The sequence below is a fragment of the Cotesia typhae genome, unplaced genomic scaffold, assembly GCF_013202065.1.
Source record: "Cotesia typhae breed Kobodo isofemale line unplaced genomic scaffold, CoteBio_Ctyphae contig_5, whole genome shotgun sequence".
NCBI classification, from domain to species: Eukaryota; Metazoa; Arthropoda; class Insecta; order Hymenoptera; family Braconidae; genus Cotesia; species Cotesia typhae.
In genome coordinates, this window is record NW_027423757.1 from 12,260,737 (window position 1) to 12,281,609 (window position 20,873).

Consider the following 20,873-nt stretch of genomic DNA (forward strand, 5'->3'; position numbering starts at 1 on the left):
TCTTGCCCATTCCTCCGGGTGATACAGGAGCTTTTGAAGTTTAAGCGGCAGGCGAGCGGAAAAATTAAACGCGTACCTACTGTGAAAAAGGAACTCAGCTCACAGATACGCCTCCAGGGGAACGACACTAATGAGGACGCGGTCAAAGGCGAACTTTTAGGGAAAAAAGTTCCCGCAAGTCGACAAATTATTGACAACCATTTGGTAAATTATTTTTTTTTTTAATTGCGGTGATAGTTTTTCTTATTGCTTTTTAACTTAATTGGAAAATCAGTTGAATTTTTTAAAATAATTCTTTATCGGATTTTTTTAGTACTTCAACAATTTAATAGATTTTTTTTATTAATATTCCGCGTTTAAATTAAAATTTTTTTCTTCAATCAAATTAATTTTTTTTGAGAAATTTAAATGAACAAAAAAATTTATATGCTCAACTTACATTCAGTGTGATCATAATTTATCTTGTTAGGATTAATTAGAACAATCTGATCATGATTTTCATGAGTGGTTGGGTTGTTTAGATTGTCTTTCCAAAATTATAATATAGTTTACAAATTAACTCGTCAGTTCAGAGGTTCGAAACGAGTGACAACGACGCATTGCTTCAAAGCTTGGTAGTTACCAGTGGATAGTTTCGAACCACAAGCATCTCGGTTACCGCTCAAGTGTCGGAATGTTTTTATTGAAACTAAACTTTGATATTATTGTCAACTCCAATAACTAAAGTTTAGATTGATCTTCTGAACTACGCTGCCCATTCTTTGGATTAATTGGAAAATTTATTTGTCGGAAAACTGTGAAATCAATACTAGAAAAAAATTATTGATTTTTTTTAATCAAGTAAAATTTATTGAAAAAACAATTTTTAAAAACTTTTCTACTACATAATGTTTATTTTTTATTTTGATTAAAAATTAAATTGTTGAATTTTTATAGTATAAAAATTTATCAGAATTTAATCACAAAATTCTACAACAATATTGTAGAGTATGAAAATATCTGATAAAATTTAATATTTGTCCAAATCAATAGCGTAAGATTCTTGGGTAGCAATACGAGCAAAAAAAAAAAAAAAAAAAAAAAAAAAAAAAAAAAAAAAAAAAAAACAATAAAAGATTAAATTTAACAGAAAACAGAAAAAGTAACTCTATTGTTATACAGAGATTTGTATTTATCGAATAAAAGGCAACAGGAGCTTATTTGTCGCGTATCGAGTCGGGCTTCTCCGGTACACCCTTTGCTAGCCGACAGGTGTAGGACAGTAGCGTAATAATACTTGAAAGTGCTTTCAGCTGGATGACGATGGGATTAATCCCGGGCCCGGAGAGTCCTACCTCGAGAGGAGATCTCTGGATGTCGAAGCCGACGGAAAAAGAGAAAGGGCGCCCGAAGACTCCGAGGAATATATGGATTTGGATGCGCCGACGGAAATCCTCGGAAAACTCGACAAGAGACAGCAATCCGATCTCAAGGGTCTCGAGACTTATCTCGAACCGGCTACGCACACCTACGAGCTCGAGAAGCTCGCAAAACTTGAGGAACTTCGAGTAAGGATTTGCCACTACACAAAGAACTTTACTTAAGAGATTGCGAGAATCAAGGGCTCACTGCATTTCATTTTTAAACACCCTGCCGATAAGACCTAGCGGTGAAACTGAAAAACTTTTTCAACTCACCCTCTACTTATCCTGTATCGGGGATTTTCTTTTTTATTTTTATCTTATTCCGTTTCTAGTTCTGACAACCCTATAAATTTATCTTTTATTTTATATCATGGATCACTGACATTTTATGATTTTCCAGGATCAAAAATTTTTAAATTATCTCCAACTGACAGTTAATTATTTTTTTCTTGCTGGAAAAAATTTATTTCAGAAATATAGTAATAATCTAAATTATTTATTAATATTTTTTTAATTATATTTAAAATTAAAAAAAAAAAATATCGTTGATATTTTATTTATATAAATTTTTTTTAATCATATTATTTGCTAATACATTTTCTATAAAATTTAAATTTAGTAACTAAAGTTCTAAATATAAAATAACAATCTCTAAAGTTCATTTAAAATAGAACGAAAATTAAATAATTTCACAATAGAATTATTAATTTAAAATTAACACACAAGTTGATTTTATGTCAATTTATATATTATTAATAAACTGTCTATAGTGACATTGATCCTTTCATTTAAAATTAAATTAAATTAAATATATTTAAATCTTACAATTATAAATAAACTAAAAGGATCAACGAAGTATTAAAAATAGCACACCTTATATAATAAATGCTTATTCAAAAAACTTTAAACAAAGAATGGTCGGATCAATAGCGAAAAGTATAACCAGTAGAGGGAATGTTACCTTTAGCATCGTGCAAATTTTTCTCTCAATTTTTATCCTCTGCGGGCTGAAATCTCGCTGCTGAGTGTGTGAAAAAGGGGAACGAATTTTGTCTGGAGACAGATTCCCCGGAGGATGGATAGAAATGCGAATGCGAAAACGGAAATGATGGAAAAAGAGACTGGGAAGGGAGAGGAACAATGCCCTCGGTCATATGACAAAATGCTACATTCTGGATTTCTTGTTCCTGGAATTCTCAAGTCAATTTCCTGGCGAACGGGTGCATATGTCTGTGTCTGTTTCTCTTTCTCTTTCTCTTTATCCAGAAAATCTCCAGTCCTCCTGATGTGTACACAACTGGTGAAGCGGTTGGTGGTTTCAATCACACCGGGCAACATTCAAGCGCAATTTAAACGTGTGGGATTAAGTCACTCCGGTTGGGATCCCCGCGGGAAATCAGGGAAAGAGTCTTGGGTTATCAATCCCTCACGCGTCGAAGGAGTGTCACTGGGGATAAGCTCTCAAGGAAATCTCATCTATCAATTCCGTCGATTCTTCCCTAAAATAAATCAGTGATTAATTTTCAGTTAAACTTCAGCTATTAAAACTTTTAAAAGCTCTCACTCGTAAATTATTGCTTTTAATTTGACTTTTTTTTTTTTTTTTTTGTGTAATTTCATTTTTCGCCCAACAAATAATCACTAAAGAATCCCTTGACCTCGCAAATCTCATATTAAATTATAAGTTTATTCAGAAACATATTGTATTATGCTTTTGTAGTTGGTAAGTGTACTAGTTTTGGCTTTTATTAGCGTATTTGTATTTTTGAAACTGTTGATTTAAACCCTGAGAACTTAGAAAGCGGTTTCTTGCTTTGTTGACCAGGTAGAGGAGTACATACTGGCTGAAAACTTAATAGAGTTATTGGTGAAGCTCGCTGAGAATCCTAAGCGATGGGAACGGACTCACAAATTGCTGAGTAAGTATATAACGTAACCTACATACTACATATACTACTAATATAATATTGAAGCTAACGTTATCGAGCGAATCAAACAACGACATAATTGAATTTTATTGCCTTGTTTATTTTATATTCGATGTTTTTTTTTTTTTTTTTTTTTTTTTTTTTTTTTCTTTATCATAATAATATCAATATTTATGTTGGAAGTTATTTTTTTTAAATTAATTTTTATAAATAGTCCATAAAAAATATTATTTAATTAATAAATTAATAGCTTTTAAGCTCTACAAAAATATACCAGTATTTATCTATTTTTTTGTAGGATTTAAAATAATTTTTTTTTTCATATTTAATAGAGGATTAAAATATATTTTTTTAATATTTTTATACATGAGTATCTTTATTATATAATTTAAGATATTTTTTTTTTTATGGATTTTAATTATAATTAGAAAATATAAAATTTATACACTGACAAAAAAAATGAATTTAATTAAAAATAAATATTCTTCAATCAAGAATATAATTTTTAAAATAATAATAATACAAGTAACGATTATTGAAGGACATTTGAAATGCTGAACGGCACCAGATTATTAGTCAAATAATAACTCAACAAATTTCACAGCAGCAGAGTTGGTCTATATAAAGAGTGAGAGAGTCCGCTGGGAACAAGAGCCTGTTTCGCCTCTTAATTACCTCTCGCAGCTCTCGCAGCGGCAACCCGTCGTCATTACACATTATAACCACCAAGAGCTGGCCTACTTTTCCTTATTTTCCCCCGATCCAAATTACGGGCATACATTATAATTATTTAATTAAATAAGGCTTTGTGTTTGAGCCATATTCACAAAAAGCACCCGAAAAAAACAACTAATTAAAATAATAAACAATTCCCAGGAGACATGGAGAACGACCTGGAGCTATGGAGAGCCTCAGACTCGAGCAAGCGCGGGTACGACTTTCGGCAAGCGTTGAGCCAGCCAGACTTCCCGATTCCGGTGGCAGAGAAGCTGAAGCCCCCAACGGAGAAGCCGAAGAAGAAAAAAAAGAAAAAGAAGAAGCCGAGGTCCCAGTTGTCTACGGAGACACCGTCAACGACCTCTTCACCAATCACTCCTTCTACGACTCCAGCATCGACAGCTGCGCCGAGAACTCCCGCACCAACAGAGGCAACGCACTGGCGAATCTTCCCGGAGCTGTTCGGGTCTCCAGTCCGGAATTCCCTCCACAAAGAGCCCTCGAATTTGGCGAAGATCCGTTACGCGGTGGGAAAATACCAGAAGCCGTCTGTGGGGTCGAGTAATCGCAATACCAATACTGACGACACTTCAACGGACTACCTGAATGACCAAGTCCCGGGGATATTGGATTTGAGCCACGGGAGCGCAAATTCCAACAGCAATGGCAAGTATCCGCTGTCAAGGAAATTCCACTTCGGGAAGATAAACACTCACGAGAAGGACTCGCCGCTGAATCAACACGAGTCCCAGCCCTCGATTTACGACCCGGAGAGGGAGAGAGCCAGCCCTCGACTGCTTGATTACCCGCTGGCTGGACGAGCGTACCACCACGAGCATCAAGAACCATCAAGAGCTCGTGTGGGCGACAGGTTTGATCGATACAGACCGCCGTACGTCGGCGAACGTGTCAGGAATCAGATCTTCAAGGATTACCAGGAGCCCGCGGGTTATCCTGGGGAGTTTCCCCGTCAGGCTCCCTACGCCAAGGCCTGGAAGTACTCAAAGTACGATTTGAGCCCGCCTGTCGATCCCTACTACGAAGACGAAAGGAGCAACTGGGCCACTAGGTACCGCGCTTGGCAAACTTTTTGGAGACCCATTTTCGAGATTGAAGACGCGGACGAGGCCAAGAGGAGGATGCTCTTTGGAAAGTTTTCTCCCTCTTCTTCTTCTTCTTCTTCTTCTTCTTCTTCTTCTTCTTCTTCTTCTTCTTCTTCTTCTTCTTCTTCTTCCTCTTCAATGGGATCTCTTTCTGGCAAGAGTGATAAGACTATGCAAATTCCTTGGCGATCGATAGACGACTCGAGATCAAAGTCCTACAGCAGGGAACCACCAGTTCCAGATAAAACTAGAAATCACTCGGAGTTTAATGAAGCGCTAAAGTCGTCTAAGCAAATCAAGGATGAGAATGTCACCCTTCCCAAGATAACCATGAAAACTTGGAATAGTTTGACGTCCGATCCGGCGACGTGGCCATTCAAGCTCTCTGACGCGAAGCCCTGGCCCAAAGATAAGAACGGAAAGTCTTACAACCCCAACGCGGATCTCGTGAGGAAGCTCGGGCTTGACAAGCAGGAGAGACTTTTGAACAAGGACGAGGATAAGAACTTAAATAAAGAAGGAGTTAAAGACAATGCTAATTTGAATTTGAATGGAAGTGGAAAGATAAAGGTGAATTCCAATCCCTGGACCAGCGACAGGAAGATGTGGCCGATTAAAATGTCCCCCAAGATACAGTCGGTTGGAGCCTGGGTAATGCCCGCGGATGACGCCGGCTGGAGCTCTTTCAACCAGCAGCACTTCGAAGACCCCGATTGGCACAAGGGAAAACTGACCAAGTGGAATGTCGAGTTCGCTAAGCCAGTCCCCGACAGTACGCCCAAGTGGAAGCAGTTTTCATACCACAAAATTAACACCAAGCCAATTAGCAAGTCCGGAGCTACTCCCGAGGAATCTGCGAGGAGGAACGCGTTCATTGCTGTCTCGGCGGTCTCGTCTTCTAAGTATCCTGGTAATGAGTGGAGGAAAAATGATATCGAGGAGAACTTTGGGGATAATCCGCTCAGGACTAATGGTGATATTGATCGCGATGACCCCAGTACACAGTTGCTACACAATCGCTGGCAACAGACTCAGGTGGCCAGACCTACTGATAGGAGGAATCTCACCGACCCGCTGGAGTACCAGCTAGAGGAACTCAGGCTTAATAATATTGAGGTAAGTAATTTACAATTGATATTCCTATTGAAGGGTGAATTTATTGGAGGATTTGTCAAATTTAATTGGGGATGTTAAGCTTATTTGAAATTTACTTAGGGGTCAAAGATTATTAATATTATTTGTTTATTCCTTAAAATAGGATTTTTTAAGATTTTTGACAATTAAAAATTTTTTTTCATTTTATGGAAAATTAAATTAAAAAAAAAATTTGATAAAAATTTAATTGAGCATATTTTGAGGAAGTTAAGCTTTAAAAGACATTTTTTATGAGTCAAAGGTTATAAATATTATTATTCTTTTTAAAAATTAAAAATTTTAATTGATTTTAAAATTTTTTAAAGAAGAATTTTTTTTTTATTTTTTTGGAAAATCTAATAAGAAATAACGTTTGATAAAAATTTTATTTTTAAAATACTTTTTTATAGTATTAAAAGAAAATAAATAAATTATTCGGAAATAGCTGAGTTAAAAGGAACGAGAAAAAGAAATAACAAGAGTTTAAGTAGTACAAACTATATAGAGCGCGACTACCCTAAAAACGTCCGATCACAATCGCTGGTTGATATATTTAATACAAATTTCATATTAAATAGAGCACGGAAGTTTTCTTTTATATTAAAAATTTATATCATTTATTTAAAATTATTCCATCTTTTAATAATAATTATGCAAGTATTCATTTTGATATTCAATATTATTCATTTCAACATTTTACAATAGTATTTAATTTCATCACAATTTCTATTTAAAATTATTACGAAAAAAAATATTCTCTTTTTATAATAACATACTTTAAATGCGGTCAAATTGTCTTTATCTCATTGACTATCCAAAAACTTCAAAATTACAGTTTTAGATAAAAAAAAATTAAAGATACTGCCAAGAAGTATAATTTGACTCTAAATATCTAATAAAAAATATAATTTTCTTTTTATGGATCAAGAATTTTTACTATTTCTCATAAAATATAAAAAGTTCATTTATCTACCAATAAAGCTCTAACAATAGTCCGAGCCCGAAAAATTGATTACCATTAAAACAACAAACCCTCTTGATACAGCCAAAGAATAACTGTGACTGTGACGAAAGCACTCTGACAAAGAGAGAACAAAATTACGAGGGAGTTCCCCGGAGTGCTTCCGGCGAAGAGACACTCGGGGCAAATTTAACGAAAACTCAAACTCTGAGAGTCAAAGAAACTGAGCGGGGTTCTTGCCAAAGTGGACGGGCAAGTTTACGGCGAATAGCTCCGGTTTAGCTTCTTACTCTTTTACTTTTACTAAAACTTACTCTTCTACTTTCTATTTCCTATTTTCCGTTTTCTCATTCACTCCCAGGGCAAAATATAGCGGCACACTGTACTCTGCAGTCTTTTTTATTATCCGGAGTGGAAGAACAAATGCCCGGGCCTCGAGTTACAGTGTACGGAACTCGGGTTGCTTATTGTAAATAAAACTTTTACAGAGGAAGAATATACTCCCCTGGTAAAGTATATCTGCGATCTATTTAACTTGAGAGTTTGCGATTTAAACTAAAGATTATTTTTTTGGTATCAAGATTTTTGATCCCACGACAAAATATTTCCAACATAAATATCTTCGGACAAAATATCCTCACAGAGTAAAAAATTTTGTGTTAAAAATTTTTTTATTAAATATTTAACACTTTTGTGTGTAAATTTAACATTTATTGTGTTAAATTAACACAAAAAAGTGTTAAATATTTAACAAAAAAATTTTTTGACACTTTGACGTTAAATTTTACTGTGCAAGACTAAATATCACGCGACAAAATATTTAAATAATTTTAATATAGAATATTTAATTATTTAAAATATTTTGTCCGGGATCAAGAACCATGGAACCATTTTTTTAGTTAATTTAATATCAGATTTTTAATTAAATAAAATACACCGGAATAGATTATCTTTACTATAAAGAAGAAGATAAGAGCTCAAGTTTTCGCGTTTAAACGATACTTTGATGGTTCGCTGAATAGCTGAGATGTCCGACGCAGATCGGAACTTCGAGGAATAACAAAAAAGCAGAAAAGTTTGTAACAAAACAAAAAACTCGAAGAAAAAAGGAAAAAATATTATTGTAATTTAAGGGACGGCGCTCGCTTGTCCAAATAACGAAAAACTTGGTGAGTTTGAAACTACCAACGCAATTAGGTAGATCCGCAATTCCGAAGCAACGGGTGGTCGATCATCCTCTTTTATTATTATTTTTTTTAATCCGGCGTAATTGCCAAAAAAATAAACGATGAGCATGTGAAGAATCAGGATAACTTCTGCAGTTCGGTTAACCTCGAGCGTGAAAATACCTCCAGTTTCGGGATGAAAAAGCTCTGATGTAAGATACGCGTTGGAATGTTGATGGAAAAAAAAAAAAAAAAAAAAAAAAAAAAGAAGCTGATAAATAAAACAGAAAACAAGAAAATTTATTAAAGAAAGTTGTCGAGTTACGTTCGGATTGGCAAAGTTCCGTCCAGGCGTCCTTTCCTCGCACTTGTCTAAGTTACTGCTTCAATGAGTCTTCGGGAGTTTGCTACTTTTCACTTGGTACTTACCTGTACTGAGAAATTTTATCACTGATCGATAACGGAAAGTTTGGGGATCGGTTTCGCTGTAAAGGCTCGGAAATTTTCTATTGCTTTAGTGATTTAATGGAAAAAATTTATATAACTCTAGCCTTTGAAACTTTTGTTTGATATTGTATACTGATACGAGAATTTTTTAATATTTGATAAACTTTTTTAATTGTTTCTTAATTATTTTTAATATTTAATAAAGATTTTTAGTGGAAATTAAGGAAAATTAAATTCAATTAAAATATTTAATTTAATAGATTTATAATTATCTATACTATTAAGAGAATAAGCGAAATTTTGTAGCCAGTGTATTTATATGATAAAATGGGTTTCACCCTGACATTACACTCATCGATACCTTTCATTTAAGTATCCACATCAATTTTTCACATATTTTATATATTTATATATGTATATATGAAAAATATATCAAAAATGTATGTGGGTACTCAAATGAAAGCTCTTGATGAGTGTAACGTCGAGATGAGCTTATATCTTTAAAAATGTCAATATTCAAGAAAATATTCAAGCAGAATTTTATTTATATACTTCACAAGTCACGACAATCACATAGTAACTGTAAGGTTGTTAGTAATTTTATAACTAAAATTAAATTTAATAAATTAATTTTTAATTGATAAATTTAATTTAATCAGTTAATGTATTACTTTTCTAATAAAAAATTAAATTTAATGCTTTATTGAAATATTAATATATTATTAAATTAAATTTATTAATCACATTTTTACATTGCGCTTCAAATGAAAATTATATTAATTTTTAATAAATTTAGCATTTCTTCTCACGAAATATTTATAAAAAATTGCAATAAAATTGTACTTGCATAATAAATTGACAGTTAATAAATTCTTGTATCAGATTAGAATACTCTCTAAGTAATTTAATATTTAATGAAAAAAAAAAAAAAAAAAAAAATTGTACTTTTTGTTTAAATAAACTTTGTTTATTTCCTCGCTCAGAAACGTAACGCTCCTACTCAGGCCACCTACATGTCAAGCACTCTTAACGCGACGGCGACATTTACGGCTTCAACTACTAGGGCCGACCTGGAAAAGTCAACAAAAGTCGCCCCCAAGATCGAAAAGTTTCCGTCGAAGCCCATCAAGGAGTAGAAGAGTTTATTTTATTTGATATTTGTGTAACCAATCGTTGACCTGATGATATGAGAAGAATATTCACACCAGCTCCCCTCCTGATCTCTCATCAACTCCCGGCTTCTGGAGTCCAAATATATTTGAGGAGGAGAAAGAATTTAAAATTTGCTAGTCGTCGATTGCAAAATGAGTGACATTACCATTCACCTCATGGATCTTCGGAGTTTTTTTTTTTTTGTAACATAGAATCTGATATTATTATATTATTAATACGTTCTGTAAATAAATTATTGTATTAAACGGGACGAATCTAGTCGCGGTATAATAATAATAATGATATATTATAAATTATAATTACAGTTAATTGAAAAAGAAAGATATTATACAAGAGTGTACACCCATCAACAAACGTATTATCACGCACTCGATAAACAAAACGTAACAAATCATTATTTATAAGTATTAAGTTTTAAATTAAGCAAAGCTGTTTATGTCCTTCCCCTTCACTTATGGAAATAAATAATTGTATACGTCCGAAAATTTTTTTATTTATCAACTGCACCTTGATATAATTTTATAATTAATTTTTTTTTTTTTTAATTTATGTAAAAAATAAAAGGAAGAACATAAAATAAATTAAACAAAATTTTTTCTTACACAAAATTTTGTTTTTTTTTTTTTGTTAAAAAAAATTCTTTATAATTTTTATATTAAATATTTTAAATAAATTCAAATTTTTATAAGAAAAAAATTTTAATCAAAAAAATATTTATAATAAATTAAATTTATTTAAAATAAAAATTTTTTTTATAAAAAATTAAATATTTTTTAAATAAAAAAATAAAAACTAAAATGAGAAACAAATAAAAGTCGAGAATCAGAGAGACAAGTGAGCAGATGACAGCTGGATTAAAAATAAAGAAGTCTGGTGAAGAGATGAGGACAGACACGAGATGTGGGACCAGCTGCCGGAGCTGATACTGACGTTAATATTTGATTATCTGGAGTGCCGCGACCGGTTCAGCGTCGACCGGACTTGTCAATCATGGAGCCGAGCCCTCGCTGCCCCAGTTCTTTGGCGATCAATCACTATCTTCATCGACAGAGACTTGAGGAGCGACTCATCGCCCACCAAGCAGCTAGCAGTAATAATAAATTATAAATTTTCAAGGTGACTATTTTTGACTCTTTTAATTTGTGGGTAATTTTGACAGGGCAAGTATGGACAGTATATCAGAAAGTTGGAGCTCGCTTGGTCCCGGCCGTACATTTTGCCCTCTGAAACTCGGGCTAGTTGGAATATTCGCGCCAAAGAAGGGGTTGAATTTATTGCTGTTATTAAAAACAAAGCCGTTCAATTGAAGCAACTTGTACTTACTGACTGGTTTTTTGGTAGCAACTGGAACCACCGGAGCAAACTTTTGTATGCTGTTGCCCATTTTTTGAGGTATTTTTTTCCTATTTTATCTTCAAATAATTTATAAAAATTAAATAAATTTTTTTTTTCATTTTTTAATTTTCAAAAAATAATTAAAAAGTTAAATTTTTATTTTTAATTATTAAAGCAAAAATTTAATTTTTAATTTTTGAGTCTTTTTAAATCGCTTAAAAAAATTTGAAAACAGTTTCAAGTCTCGGAATTGGTAAAAATAATTATTTAAAAAATTTTAAAACAAAATTGCGAAAAATAAATTTAAAAATATTTTTTAATAAAATTATTTTAAATTGTATAATTCAAAAAAATTGATCAAATATAAATTTTAAGCTTTCTAATTCTATAAAAAAATTAAAAAATAAAATTATCAATTTTCAATCAAAAAATTTTTAAATCAAAAATGAAAAAAAAATTTTATTATTGAAAAAATTCAATAAACTTTTTAGATTTCAGCGAAATTTGACCTCCTTGAGTCTATTAAACGCCAACCTTGGAGTCAGCGACGTTCTCCGTCTGTTCCGAGCAGTCTCGTGGTCCTGCGGAGACTCTCTGAAGCACCTAGACATAAGGGGAGCCTTCAAAGATTGGCAAGCACCGCACAGCAACTCTAGGTCAATAGTAATCAAGCTCATTTAATCAACGACAATTTAATTATTTTAATCAGCGCGGCCCCTTTCAGGGCGAGGGCGGGGAAGGGTAAATTTTAATTACAATTACAGATATCTCCAGTACCTAGAGAGACTCCACACACTGACAACATTCAAATTGGACTACCCGGCGTTGTCTGATCTGGCTCTAAATTCGCTCGCCCTCGCTGCTCCCAAAGTTCTCAGAGAGCTGCATATCTCTGTTCGCGATTCTGATGCGCGTCAGCATACTATTCAAGACGCCGCCTGGCACAATCTTGTTGCTGTTTGTCCTCAACTAACTGTTTCTTACACAATAGGTAAGTTAATACCGTACCAGCCGTCTTATCTGATGCTGATGGATTATTGTTTGGGAAAAACCTTATTGCATTGTCACGGCTACAATTGTTTCTTTGATTAAATTAAACTTTTCTTTAATATTTTATTGATTAAAATTTTTTTTAATTTTCTAAGAAATTATATTTAAAATAATAATAATAATAATCAAACAATTGCAAAGTAATAATTTAATAAGATTAATTTTTTGAACAATTTTTAAAGATTTTTAAAATCAAAAAATTGAAAAAATTTATGTAAATTTTTTTTAAATACAATAATTAACTTAATGAATTTATTTAAAAAAAATTTTTTTCCAATTTTTCGGCAGCCAAATATTAATTAAAAATTGCTAATTATTACTTTTGAATTATAACTAGTTATAAAAAATAATTTTCCAATGAATCAAATTTGCAGTATCAATTTTTTTTTTTCACAAAACAAGACTTTAAAATCAAAAAAAAAAAAAAAAAATTATTATATTTTATAATTGATTACATGATAGTCAATTTTTAACTGAACTTCAATAAAAACCCAATTATTTAATTACTCTTCTTTTTTACATACTGTTAAATGAAAAAAAAAAAAAAAAATTCCATTCAATTTTAAAAATTATTGCGTCTATTGAAAAACAATTGTTTTATTTAAATTGTAATAAAATTTTGGCATTGAAAAATATTTCCGCTATTGAAAAAAATATTTATTCAACGTCTTTAAATTTTTCCAACTGATAAAATATAAGCTCGAAAAATAAACTAAAGATCTATCGAGTGAATAAATAAAAATGTAAAACATTTTTCCGTGAAATTTGCTGTAAAAATAAATAGAGTTGATAAAAAAAAAAAAAAAAAAAAAAGCGAAAAAATAAATCTGAATAAAACAATTGCAGTAAACATATCACATTATGAAGACATATCTTATCTTCTGGTTCCAAGCGTGCCTCTATCGCGTTTCCACATGTACGGAGGTCATGTCTGGGATCAAAGCCGCTCTCGGAACTTTCGAAGCACTATCGGACTTCTCATAAGTTACTACTCCAAGAGCCTAAGTACGGACTAAAATAAAATAATAATAATTATTATTATCCAAGTAGACGAACTTTGTGTTTAATTATTTAAATAATAATTGCGAAAATTAAATAGAAGTTGCATTTGACAGGCGAGGTGATGCTGCAACTAAGAAACAACCGCGAGCAGCTCGACGACCTCCTGGTTGCTCTGGTGGAGCGATGCAGACGGCTGACAAACTTCCAGTACAACGGAATCATCCGGAGCGTGGGAACCCTTCAGGAGATTTTAAACCTCCAGATAGATAACAAAACTTCCTTCCGAATGATCCACGTCAAGCCGAGCAGCGTCAATCTCCGGAACCGCGGCGCTCTGGATGAGATAAACTACAATTACAACCACCGGATGTTAGACAGAGGCATCGACTTCCGAATCGACGGTCCCGCCTTGAGTTTCTGCTGATTATTTTATTTTTTGTAGAGCATTAAATAAAAAATTTGTCCCAGAGATTTTTTTTTAAATAGAAAAGATTTTACGGGAGATTTTTCTAACGAGCTTGCGGTGGAAACACACAAAGGGTTGTTTGTACGAACAAGTATAAAATGTTGAGTAAAAGCTCCGGTACATTGATCGCACGAGCACTCGGAATATCAAGTACGTTGGGGTGGTATTTCAACCCATCTGCGTGCATGTAAGTGTAAGTGACACTGTAAGTCTTTACGAATGTCATTCCACTGAGCATAGAACCATTTTCCACATGTCTATCTATCTATCTATATATCTACATAGATATAAATAGACATACTCCATTTCCCTCTTGTCCGTTCTACGCTATTGTGGAATTTTAAAAATAAACCTTTGACAATTTAAATCTCTATCTCGCTGGAATGCGCACCAGTAATGATGCCTTCTATTAGTAGTCACATGTTACCGGTAAAATAAAACGGAATTTCGGGTCATTTAGAGTTTTTATTTTTTATTTTTTTAAGATTTTACTGATTTTAAATTGTGTAATCAAGTTCTATTCTTTGTTGATTTATTTTGCAATTGTGTTTGGAGAATTTGATAATTATTACGAATATTTATTCGTGGGAATTTTTTTTTTTTTTTTTTTTTGATAATTTATTCACAGTAATTATCAAGACGAAGTTTTTAATTTTTTTTTTAATAATAATAATCTTCTAAAAAATAAAAAAAAAATGTTTTCAGAGTTTTTATACATATAATGAATTTTTTAAGTTAAATTTAGTTTAATTGCTAAACATTTTGACCTAAATTTGTGTCTTTTAATTATTGTATATCATTTTTAATGATAATTAATTTATTACAATAAGTTTCCGGAGTAATTATAAATAGATTAGAATTTTAAATTAGATGAATTTTTTTTTTTTATTTTGTCCATTTTAATGTTGTTATTTATTAAATATCAATTCATATAATTTTTAAAATAAGAAAAATTTTATTACAAAAAGGATTTTTATATTTAAATTTTTAAAAAGTCAAGTTTTTAAAAAAGTTTTGATTATTTGGTTAATTCTATAAATTTTTTAATTAAATATTTAATAAATGATTCTAAAATAGAATTATTATTAAAAAAATTAAAAACTCCCAAAATTACATATAATCAATAATAAAATTATATATTATCATAATTTATAATTATTACTTCTCTTGTCACGTAGGTCGTTAATATTCCCCTCAATACATCAAATTCACCCTAATAATAAAATTAGTACCTTCTAAAAATATTAATTACAAAAATTACCCGAATAATTTACCTCAATGCGTCAATCAATAAGCTTACGCTGTCTGAAAATATAATGACCCATTAATAAACAACTAACCACAACTCTGTAAAGCCTGTCAATTAATTTTCCAATATTGAGTAATTAAAAATCCAAAACAATTAAGCTGAATTTAAAACTCGACGTAAAAATGGAAAAAAAAAAAAAAAAAAAAAAATTCCTTTGGGGACAAAGGAGCCGTAAATTTCCTTTCAGCATCTCTCTACAATAGAATATCGATACATGTGTAAAGTTAATATCAAAACTTGCTTAACAAAGTTACCCAATTAATTAAAATTATTATTATAGACAAGGGAGAGAACAGAGCTCATTATATTCCGTTAGTCGAAAGTTACCAAATTGTTAAAGTCAGGGAACGCGCTTAAACTGAATCTATAAATTCTCCACACGCGATTATGATTACAGAGTCGCTGAAGGCAGTTGTCTTCAAGGTATCTTTTAAATAATTTTATTTTTAATTTTAATTTTATCTCTTCCTCTATTCTAGCTTAAATAACGTTAAGTTTAACAGGAGCAAGTGCCGCGTATTAAATCCATTACACGGAACTCTTATTGCGATGTCATTGCACGTACTTGACACGCCCATTAAATTACATTCCATATGGCACCATCGCGAAGATACGAAATAGGAGAAACGAGTCTTCTTAATATAACTGTATATATATATATATATATATATACATATATATACATATAAAGTGATAGTATGAATCGCAGGATCCGTACGGATAAGTACTGCATCCCGCGATACACTTCTCTTCTAGCGGTTGAATACCCTACACCCTTTCTCTGAAGACGAGCTTTAAATGGAACTCGAAAAAATTTCAAGCTTTATCTTCTCGTAGATCTGAAAGCAATGAGAATTTTTATTTTCCCCGAAAAATAAAATAAAAAAAATAATACATGAATATAAAGTGTCTTTTTGTGGGAATCTTGCTGCTTTTTATTAAGGTCGATCCTATTGCCGAGTCAATTTTATATTCAACCCGGTTATTACCTTACAGAGATCAATCCCGACGTACGTTCACTCTCTGCTGACAAGTCCTTTGTAATTTACATTACTTTTACTGCTATTTTATGCGTGTAATGTAGTAATTTTTTTTTTTTCTTATTTAATATTAAAGTTTGACTCGAAACTCACATGGATTTTAATGAAATTTAAAGATATGCAAATAAAGAAAAGTTATACTAGATTTAAGAATAAATATTTGAGGGAGGTGGGAAAAAATTCTCAGACTCTCCGGCGGTGTAAATGATTTGCTGTGAAAATTTTATACCGCAAGAAAGTCAGTTTATTTTCTGAGACGTGAATAAATTTCATTATTTCCAAACTGTAAATTTTATATGTCGGGTGGTAAAGTGATCTGACAAATTTTTTAAAGTTTATTTTAATTTAATTGTAATTGGTAAAATTTAGTTTATTTTTTTTTTTTTTTAATTATAAAATATTTATACAAAATTACAAATAAATATTTTTTTTTTTTTTTTTTTTTTTTTTTTTTAAAGTTAGATAAATAATAAATAGATTTTTACATGATACTAAAATCAACATTTGATAATTTTTTTAATTTTATTTATTAATTTAAAATAATATCAAAATTAACATATTAAAATTTTTAAAATAAATTAATTATAAAAAAAAATATTTTTAATAATTTTTTCATGTAAAATGATAAAAAAAATATTTTATTAAAATATATAATAAAAAAATTTATCAAATGTCTGATTTCAGTTTAAAATTTATTTAGACTTCGACCTGCGAGGTTGTTCTTCAAAATGAGGAGCAACTTTAGTATTTTCATGGCCCTTGCGATGTTTTTTAAGAAAATGATTAGTAACAAACCCTTTCCCGCAATCAGGACACCAGTAAGGTCTGTCGCCGGTGTGATACCTCAGATGAATCACGAGAGAAGACCTCTGGGTGAAATGTTTTCCGCACTCGTGACAAGAGTAGGGTTTTTCCCCAGTGTGAGTTCTCCGGTGGATTTTGTAGTTCTCCTTGGTGGTGAACTTCTTGGGGCATAAATCACAGGCGACGTCTCTCTCCCCAGTGTGAGTGCGAGTGTGAATATCAAGAGCTTTTTTCGAAGAGACATTTGCGCCGCAAAGGTCACAGAGGTACTGGTGGCGCTTCTTGACGCGGTGGCGGTTCCGAATGTGGTTCCTGAGGGTTCCAAGAGTGGTAAAGGCAAGCTCGCACTCGTTGCAGTTGAACGAGGACTTGTCCTTCTTCTTCTCGACCTCGTAGTGACAAAGTCTCAGATGAGCGATCAAGTTCCTCTTGTAGAAGTAATTTTTGTCGCAGGCGTCGCAGCGGAACCTGAAATTCGTGTGGACGTTCGCGTGTTCCGCAAAGTCCGCCTTAGAGATGAATCCCTTCTTGCAGATGCTGCACTTGAAGAGAAAATCCTTAGCGTGCCGTCGCTTGTGCGTCTCCAAGTTTGTTTTTTGGTTGCAGGTGTACTCGCAGACGTCGCAGGAGAACTTTTTCGTCCCCGAGTGGATCAACTTGTGTCGCGCGATATTCATCGGGCTCTTGAACGCTTTTCCGCACTCGTTGCAGCTGAAGGCGTTCTCGATTCCGTGAGTATTCTTCAGGTGCTCCACCAGCTTTGTCATGTGGAAAAAAGACGCGCTGCACTTGACACACTTGTGCGGCGTTTTATTTTTTTTTCTACGCTGATACTCGCCAGATCTGAAATAAATTTAAAATTTCTAAACATATTAGTGACCTTGATTTTTTATTTATAATTACTGCAAAATTCACTTGACTCTAGTGTAGTTGAATTTATTTATTAAAGTTAGTCACACATACAATTTTAAATTTTTAATTAAAAAAAAAAAAAAATGAAAAAATTTTTTAAGGAAGAAATTCATTTTTAAAAAATAAAAAATTATTTTTTTTTAATTAATTAATAATCAAAATAAATTCAAGGCACTCTTTATTAATCACAAAAAAAAAAATACATTATTTATTCTTCAACAAATTATTAAATAATTAAATATCAATTACGTAAAACAATACTTCAATGGCACTTTATCAAGAATAAAATTACCGTTTTTAGCCAGTGTATTTTTTTTAATTTCATTTCATCCTTAATTTACTGTAAAAAAATTTTTTCAACCATAAAAACTTTATAATTTTTATAATATATAATATAAATTTTTAAAAATATAAATTAATTTAGCAAAAAAGCGGTCAACTGTATCACTTAAATGACTTATAATTAAAATAGACCGCTTTGATACTAAATAACATTATACTTTTGCGGTCAATAAAATTTTTTAAGCATAATTAAAATGTCAAGTGGCCATAAACGGTTTTTAAATTCTATAACTTATTTTAAAGAAGAAATATTTAATAAAATTCAATTTTTCGATTGAAAATCTTTAAATTTCTGAAACTGAGTCTAGAGCTTAGAAAGAGGAAGCATATGTTGATAAACCATGGCCGGGTCAACCTCTTTAATATAGGAGTCAATGAAGACCACGGGCATAGGAGGGAGTTTTCCAGGATGAGTTTTCCTGTGACTAGTCAGGGCGGGCTTCTGAACGAAAGTTTTCCCGCAAATATCACAAGTATAAGGTCGCTTGCCCGAGTGGAGGAGAAGATGCTGCCGGAGTCTGTTTCTCTTGGCGAATGATTTGCTGCAGATCGAGCAGACGGAGTCCTTGATGTGCATATGAACTCCCATGATATGATTCCTTAAATTATCCTTATGTCTAAAGCCCCTTCCGCAGTAGTCGCACAAGAAATCCACGCGGCTGATTGAGTCCACGTGGTTGTTCAAGTGTCTCTTCAACCCCAGCGCAGTGGCGAATTTTTTCTTGCAGAGTGTGCAGTGGAACTTGTGCTCGGTGTGGTGGGCTTGGATATGGTACTGCAGAGTCTTCTTCTTCTTCTTTGTAGAAAACCCGCAATATTCGCAGAGCAAAAATTCCCCGTTTATTTCGGCTTCTTTCTTCAAAACTTCTTTTCTTTTGAAGTCTTGCGGCTTGCAAAAGTGGCTCTGTTACTCCAAGTGCGTTATTTTGTTCTTGTAACACTTGCGACATCTAAACTGCTTTGATAATTCACTGTGTTTGTACTTTTCATGCAAAACGATTCGCTGGAAGTCCAAGGAACTGAACTAGCAGTGGCGACATTTGTGCAATTTACAGTTAAAATTTTTTATCATCTTCTCCGGAGGATATTGTGGCTTTAAATTTTTTATGTATCTCTTGGAGTGCGTACAGATGAACGAGTCCGTACTTGGATCGCCGGGAATTCCCTCGTAGGAGAGGTTGCAAGTTTTGAAAAAATAGTAGGTTAGTAAATTTACGGGAACCGAAGTTTCTGCTGGCTTTGAAAGCTGCGCGTTTATACTTTTTGGGTATAGAATTTTTTGTGATCTAAAACATAAAATATAAATGTATTTTACTATTATTTTTTATATCAATTTATTGTCAATGAAAATTAATTTAATATAATATTAAAGTTAGTTGTCGCTTGACCATTTTTTAAATTTATTTAACAAAATTAGGTTAGCCGACGTTTAAAATTTTTTTTAATAATAAAATTGGAACTTAAAAATTGCATTTATAGTTTTTTAAGTTTTTTTTTATAAATGAATTTTTTATTTTTATTTTTTTATAATAATTTAGAAATTAAAAAAAATTAAAAAATAGTCAAATGATTGCAAACTTTCATAATTAAGTACTTACATTATAGTAGGTAGAGTCTTCATTTTCGTTGCATTCATTTTAATAAAATATATCATAACCTTACTTTATTTATTTATTTGTATAAATTGAATATATTTCACTGTGTTAATGTCAATTATTATTTTTTATGTATTAAATAATTATGTAATTAATTTATAAACAAGTTTATTATTGTTATTTATTGAAGAAATTTTATTTCAAGTTACAAGTTGTGTAAAACTCTCGATTAGTCAATAGAAGCTGACAGCTGAATTTAACTTTTGGTTAGAATTTTTTTACCAACTGTACAAAAATATTTAATTTAATTAAATTAAAAGGTAAGATCACATTAAATTTAATTAAAAATAAACAAATAAATTTTTTTTAATAAAAATTATTTAATATGTAAATAATTTTTTTTTTTAATTATTATGAAAAATATGATTAAAAAAATTTAATAAATAATTCAATTAGAATATTTTATTTTTAAATTATTTTAAATTATCAAATTATTCAATGAAATAATTAAATAAACAAATAAAAATTAAATTTTTTTAGTGATATTTATTTATTAAATAAAAAGAAGAAATGATTAATATTCGCTGCTTTATCTTTTTGATAGATATATTTAAAAATAAAAAAAAAAAAAAAAAAAAAAAAATAATAATAAAAAAAAAAAAAACCATGAATATTTTTGAATAAAAAACAATTTCTTATAAATAAATTTCCATTTATTAATTTATAAATAAAATAATTCATCTCTTGAAAGTGCTTCCCCAGCTATTAAATCACTCACAATAACTCCTCACTTAAAAGTGCTTTAGTACTCTTGAATTTAAAACCCAATGGTTGAATAATCGCCAGAAAATAGAATTCAGACTCCCTGAATTCATCAGAATTTACTTGTTATCTAAAACAGATTTATCACATTAAAAATCCAATCGATTACAATAAAAGTATTGATACTTACATTATTCGAACTTTGTTCTCTCCCTAAGGCATAA

At 31.4% G+C, this 20,873-nt stretch overlaps 3 protein-coding genes across 7 annotated transcripts in view; 2 read left to right on the forward strand and 1 right to left on the reverse strand.

Moving 5' to 3' along the window:
- LOC141530944 (uncharacterized) overlaps positions 1 to 10,225 on the forward strand; it is a 140,203-nt gene extending 129,978 nt beyond the window's left edge. For 4 of the 5 annotated variants that reach the window (XM_074248344.1, XM_074248346.1, XM_074248345.1 and 1 more), the window contains 5 exons: positions 28 to 204; positions 1,284 to 1,547; positions 3,229 to 3,322; positions 4,208 to 6,267; positions 9,843 to 10,225. In XM_074248344.1, coding sequence (XP_074104445.1) covers positions 28 to 204; positions 1,284 to 1,547; positions 3,229 to 3,322; positions 4,208 to 6,267; positions 9,843 to 9,995 — 2,748 coding nt within the window. In that variant the 3' untranslated portion in view covers positions 9,996 to 10,225. The remainder of the gene's footprint in view (positions 1 to 27; positions 205 to 1,283; positions 1,548 to 3,228; positions 3,323 to 4,207; positions 6,268 to 9,842) is intronic. The other variant, XM_074248343.1, reaches the window with a different exon arrangement.
- A 695-nt stretch (positions 10,226 to 10,920) lies between these two features.
- Positions 10,921 to 13,882, forward strand: LOC141530901 (F-box only protein 39). Its single transcript, XM_074248282.1, has 6 exons — positions 10,921 to 11,122; positions 11,192 to 11,424; positions 11,859 to 12,023; positions 12,132 to 12,358; positions 13,264 to 13,422; positions 13,533 to 13,882. The coding sequence occupies exons 1-6, from the start codon at positions 10,931 to 10,933 to the stop codon at positions 13,841 to 13,843; spliced, it is 1,287 nt and encodes a 428-aa protein (XP_074104383.1). The 5' UTR covers positions 10,921 to 10,930; the 3' UTR covers positions 13,844 to 13,882.
- A 2,810-nt stretch (positions 13,883 to 16,692) lies between these two features.
- On the reverse strand, positions 16,693 to 19,321 carry LOC141530434 (uncharacterized). Its single transcript, XM_074247518.1, has 2 exons — positions 18,604 to 19,321; positions 16,693 to 17,881 (listed from the first exon to the last, which is right to left on the reverse strand). The coding sequence occupies exons 1-2, from the start codon at positions 18,879 to 18,881 to the stop codon at positions 16,927 to 16,929; spliced, it is 1,233 nt and encodes a 410-aa protein (XP_074103619.1). The 5' UTR covers positions 18,882 to 19,321; the 3' UTR covers positions 16,693 to 16,926.
- Between the last annotated feature and the right edge of the window lie 1,552 nt (positions 19,322 to 20,873).

Bases quoted from the DNA above. Each gene is read 5' to 3' on its own strand.
- LOC141530901 (XM_074248282.1), top strand. From the start codon at position 10,931: ATGTGGGACCAGCTGCCGGAGCTGATACTGACGTTAATATTTGATTAT. The intron at 11,123-11,191 runs GTAATAATAAAT...TAATTTTGACAG, and splicing joins CGCCCACCAAGCAGCTAGCA to GGCAAGTATGGACAGTATAT. The intron at 11,425-11,858 runs GTATTTTTTTCC...TAAACTTTTTAG, and splicing joins GCTGTTGCCCATTTTTTGAG to ATTTCAGCGAAATTTGACCT.
- LOC141530434 (XM_074247518.1), bottom strand. From the start codon at position 18,881: ATGGGAGTTCATATGCACATCAAGGACTCCGTCTGCTCGATCTGCAGC. The intron at 17,882-18,603 runs GCTCTAGACTCA...AATTTATTTCAG, and splicing joins CATATGCTTCCTCTTTCTAA to ATCTGGCGAGTATCAGCGTA.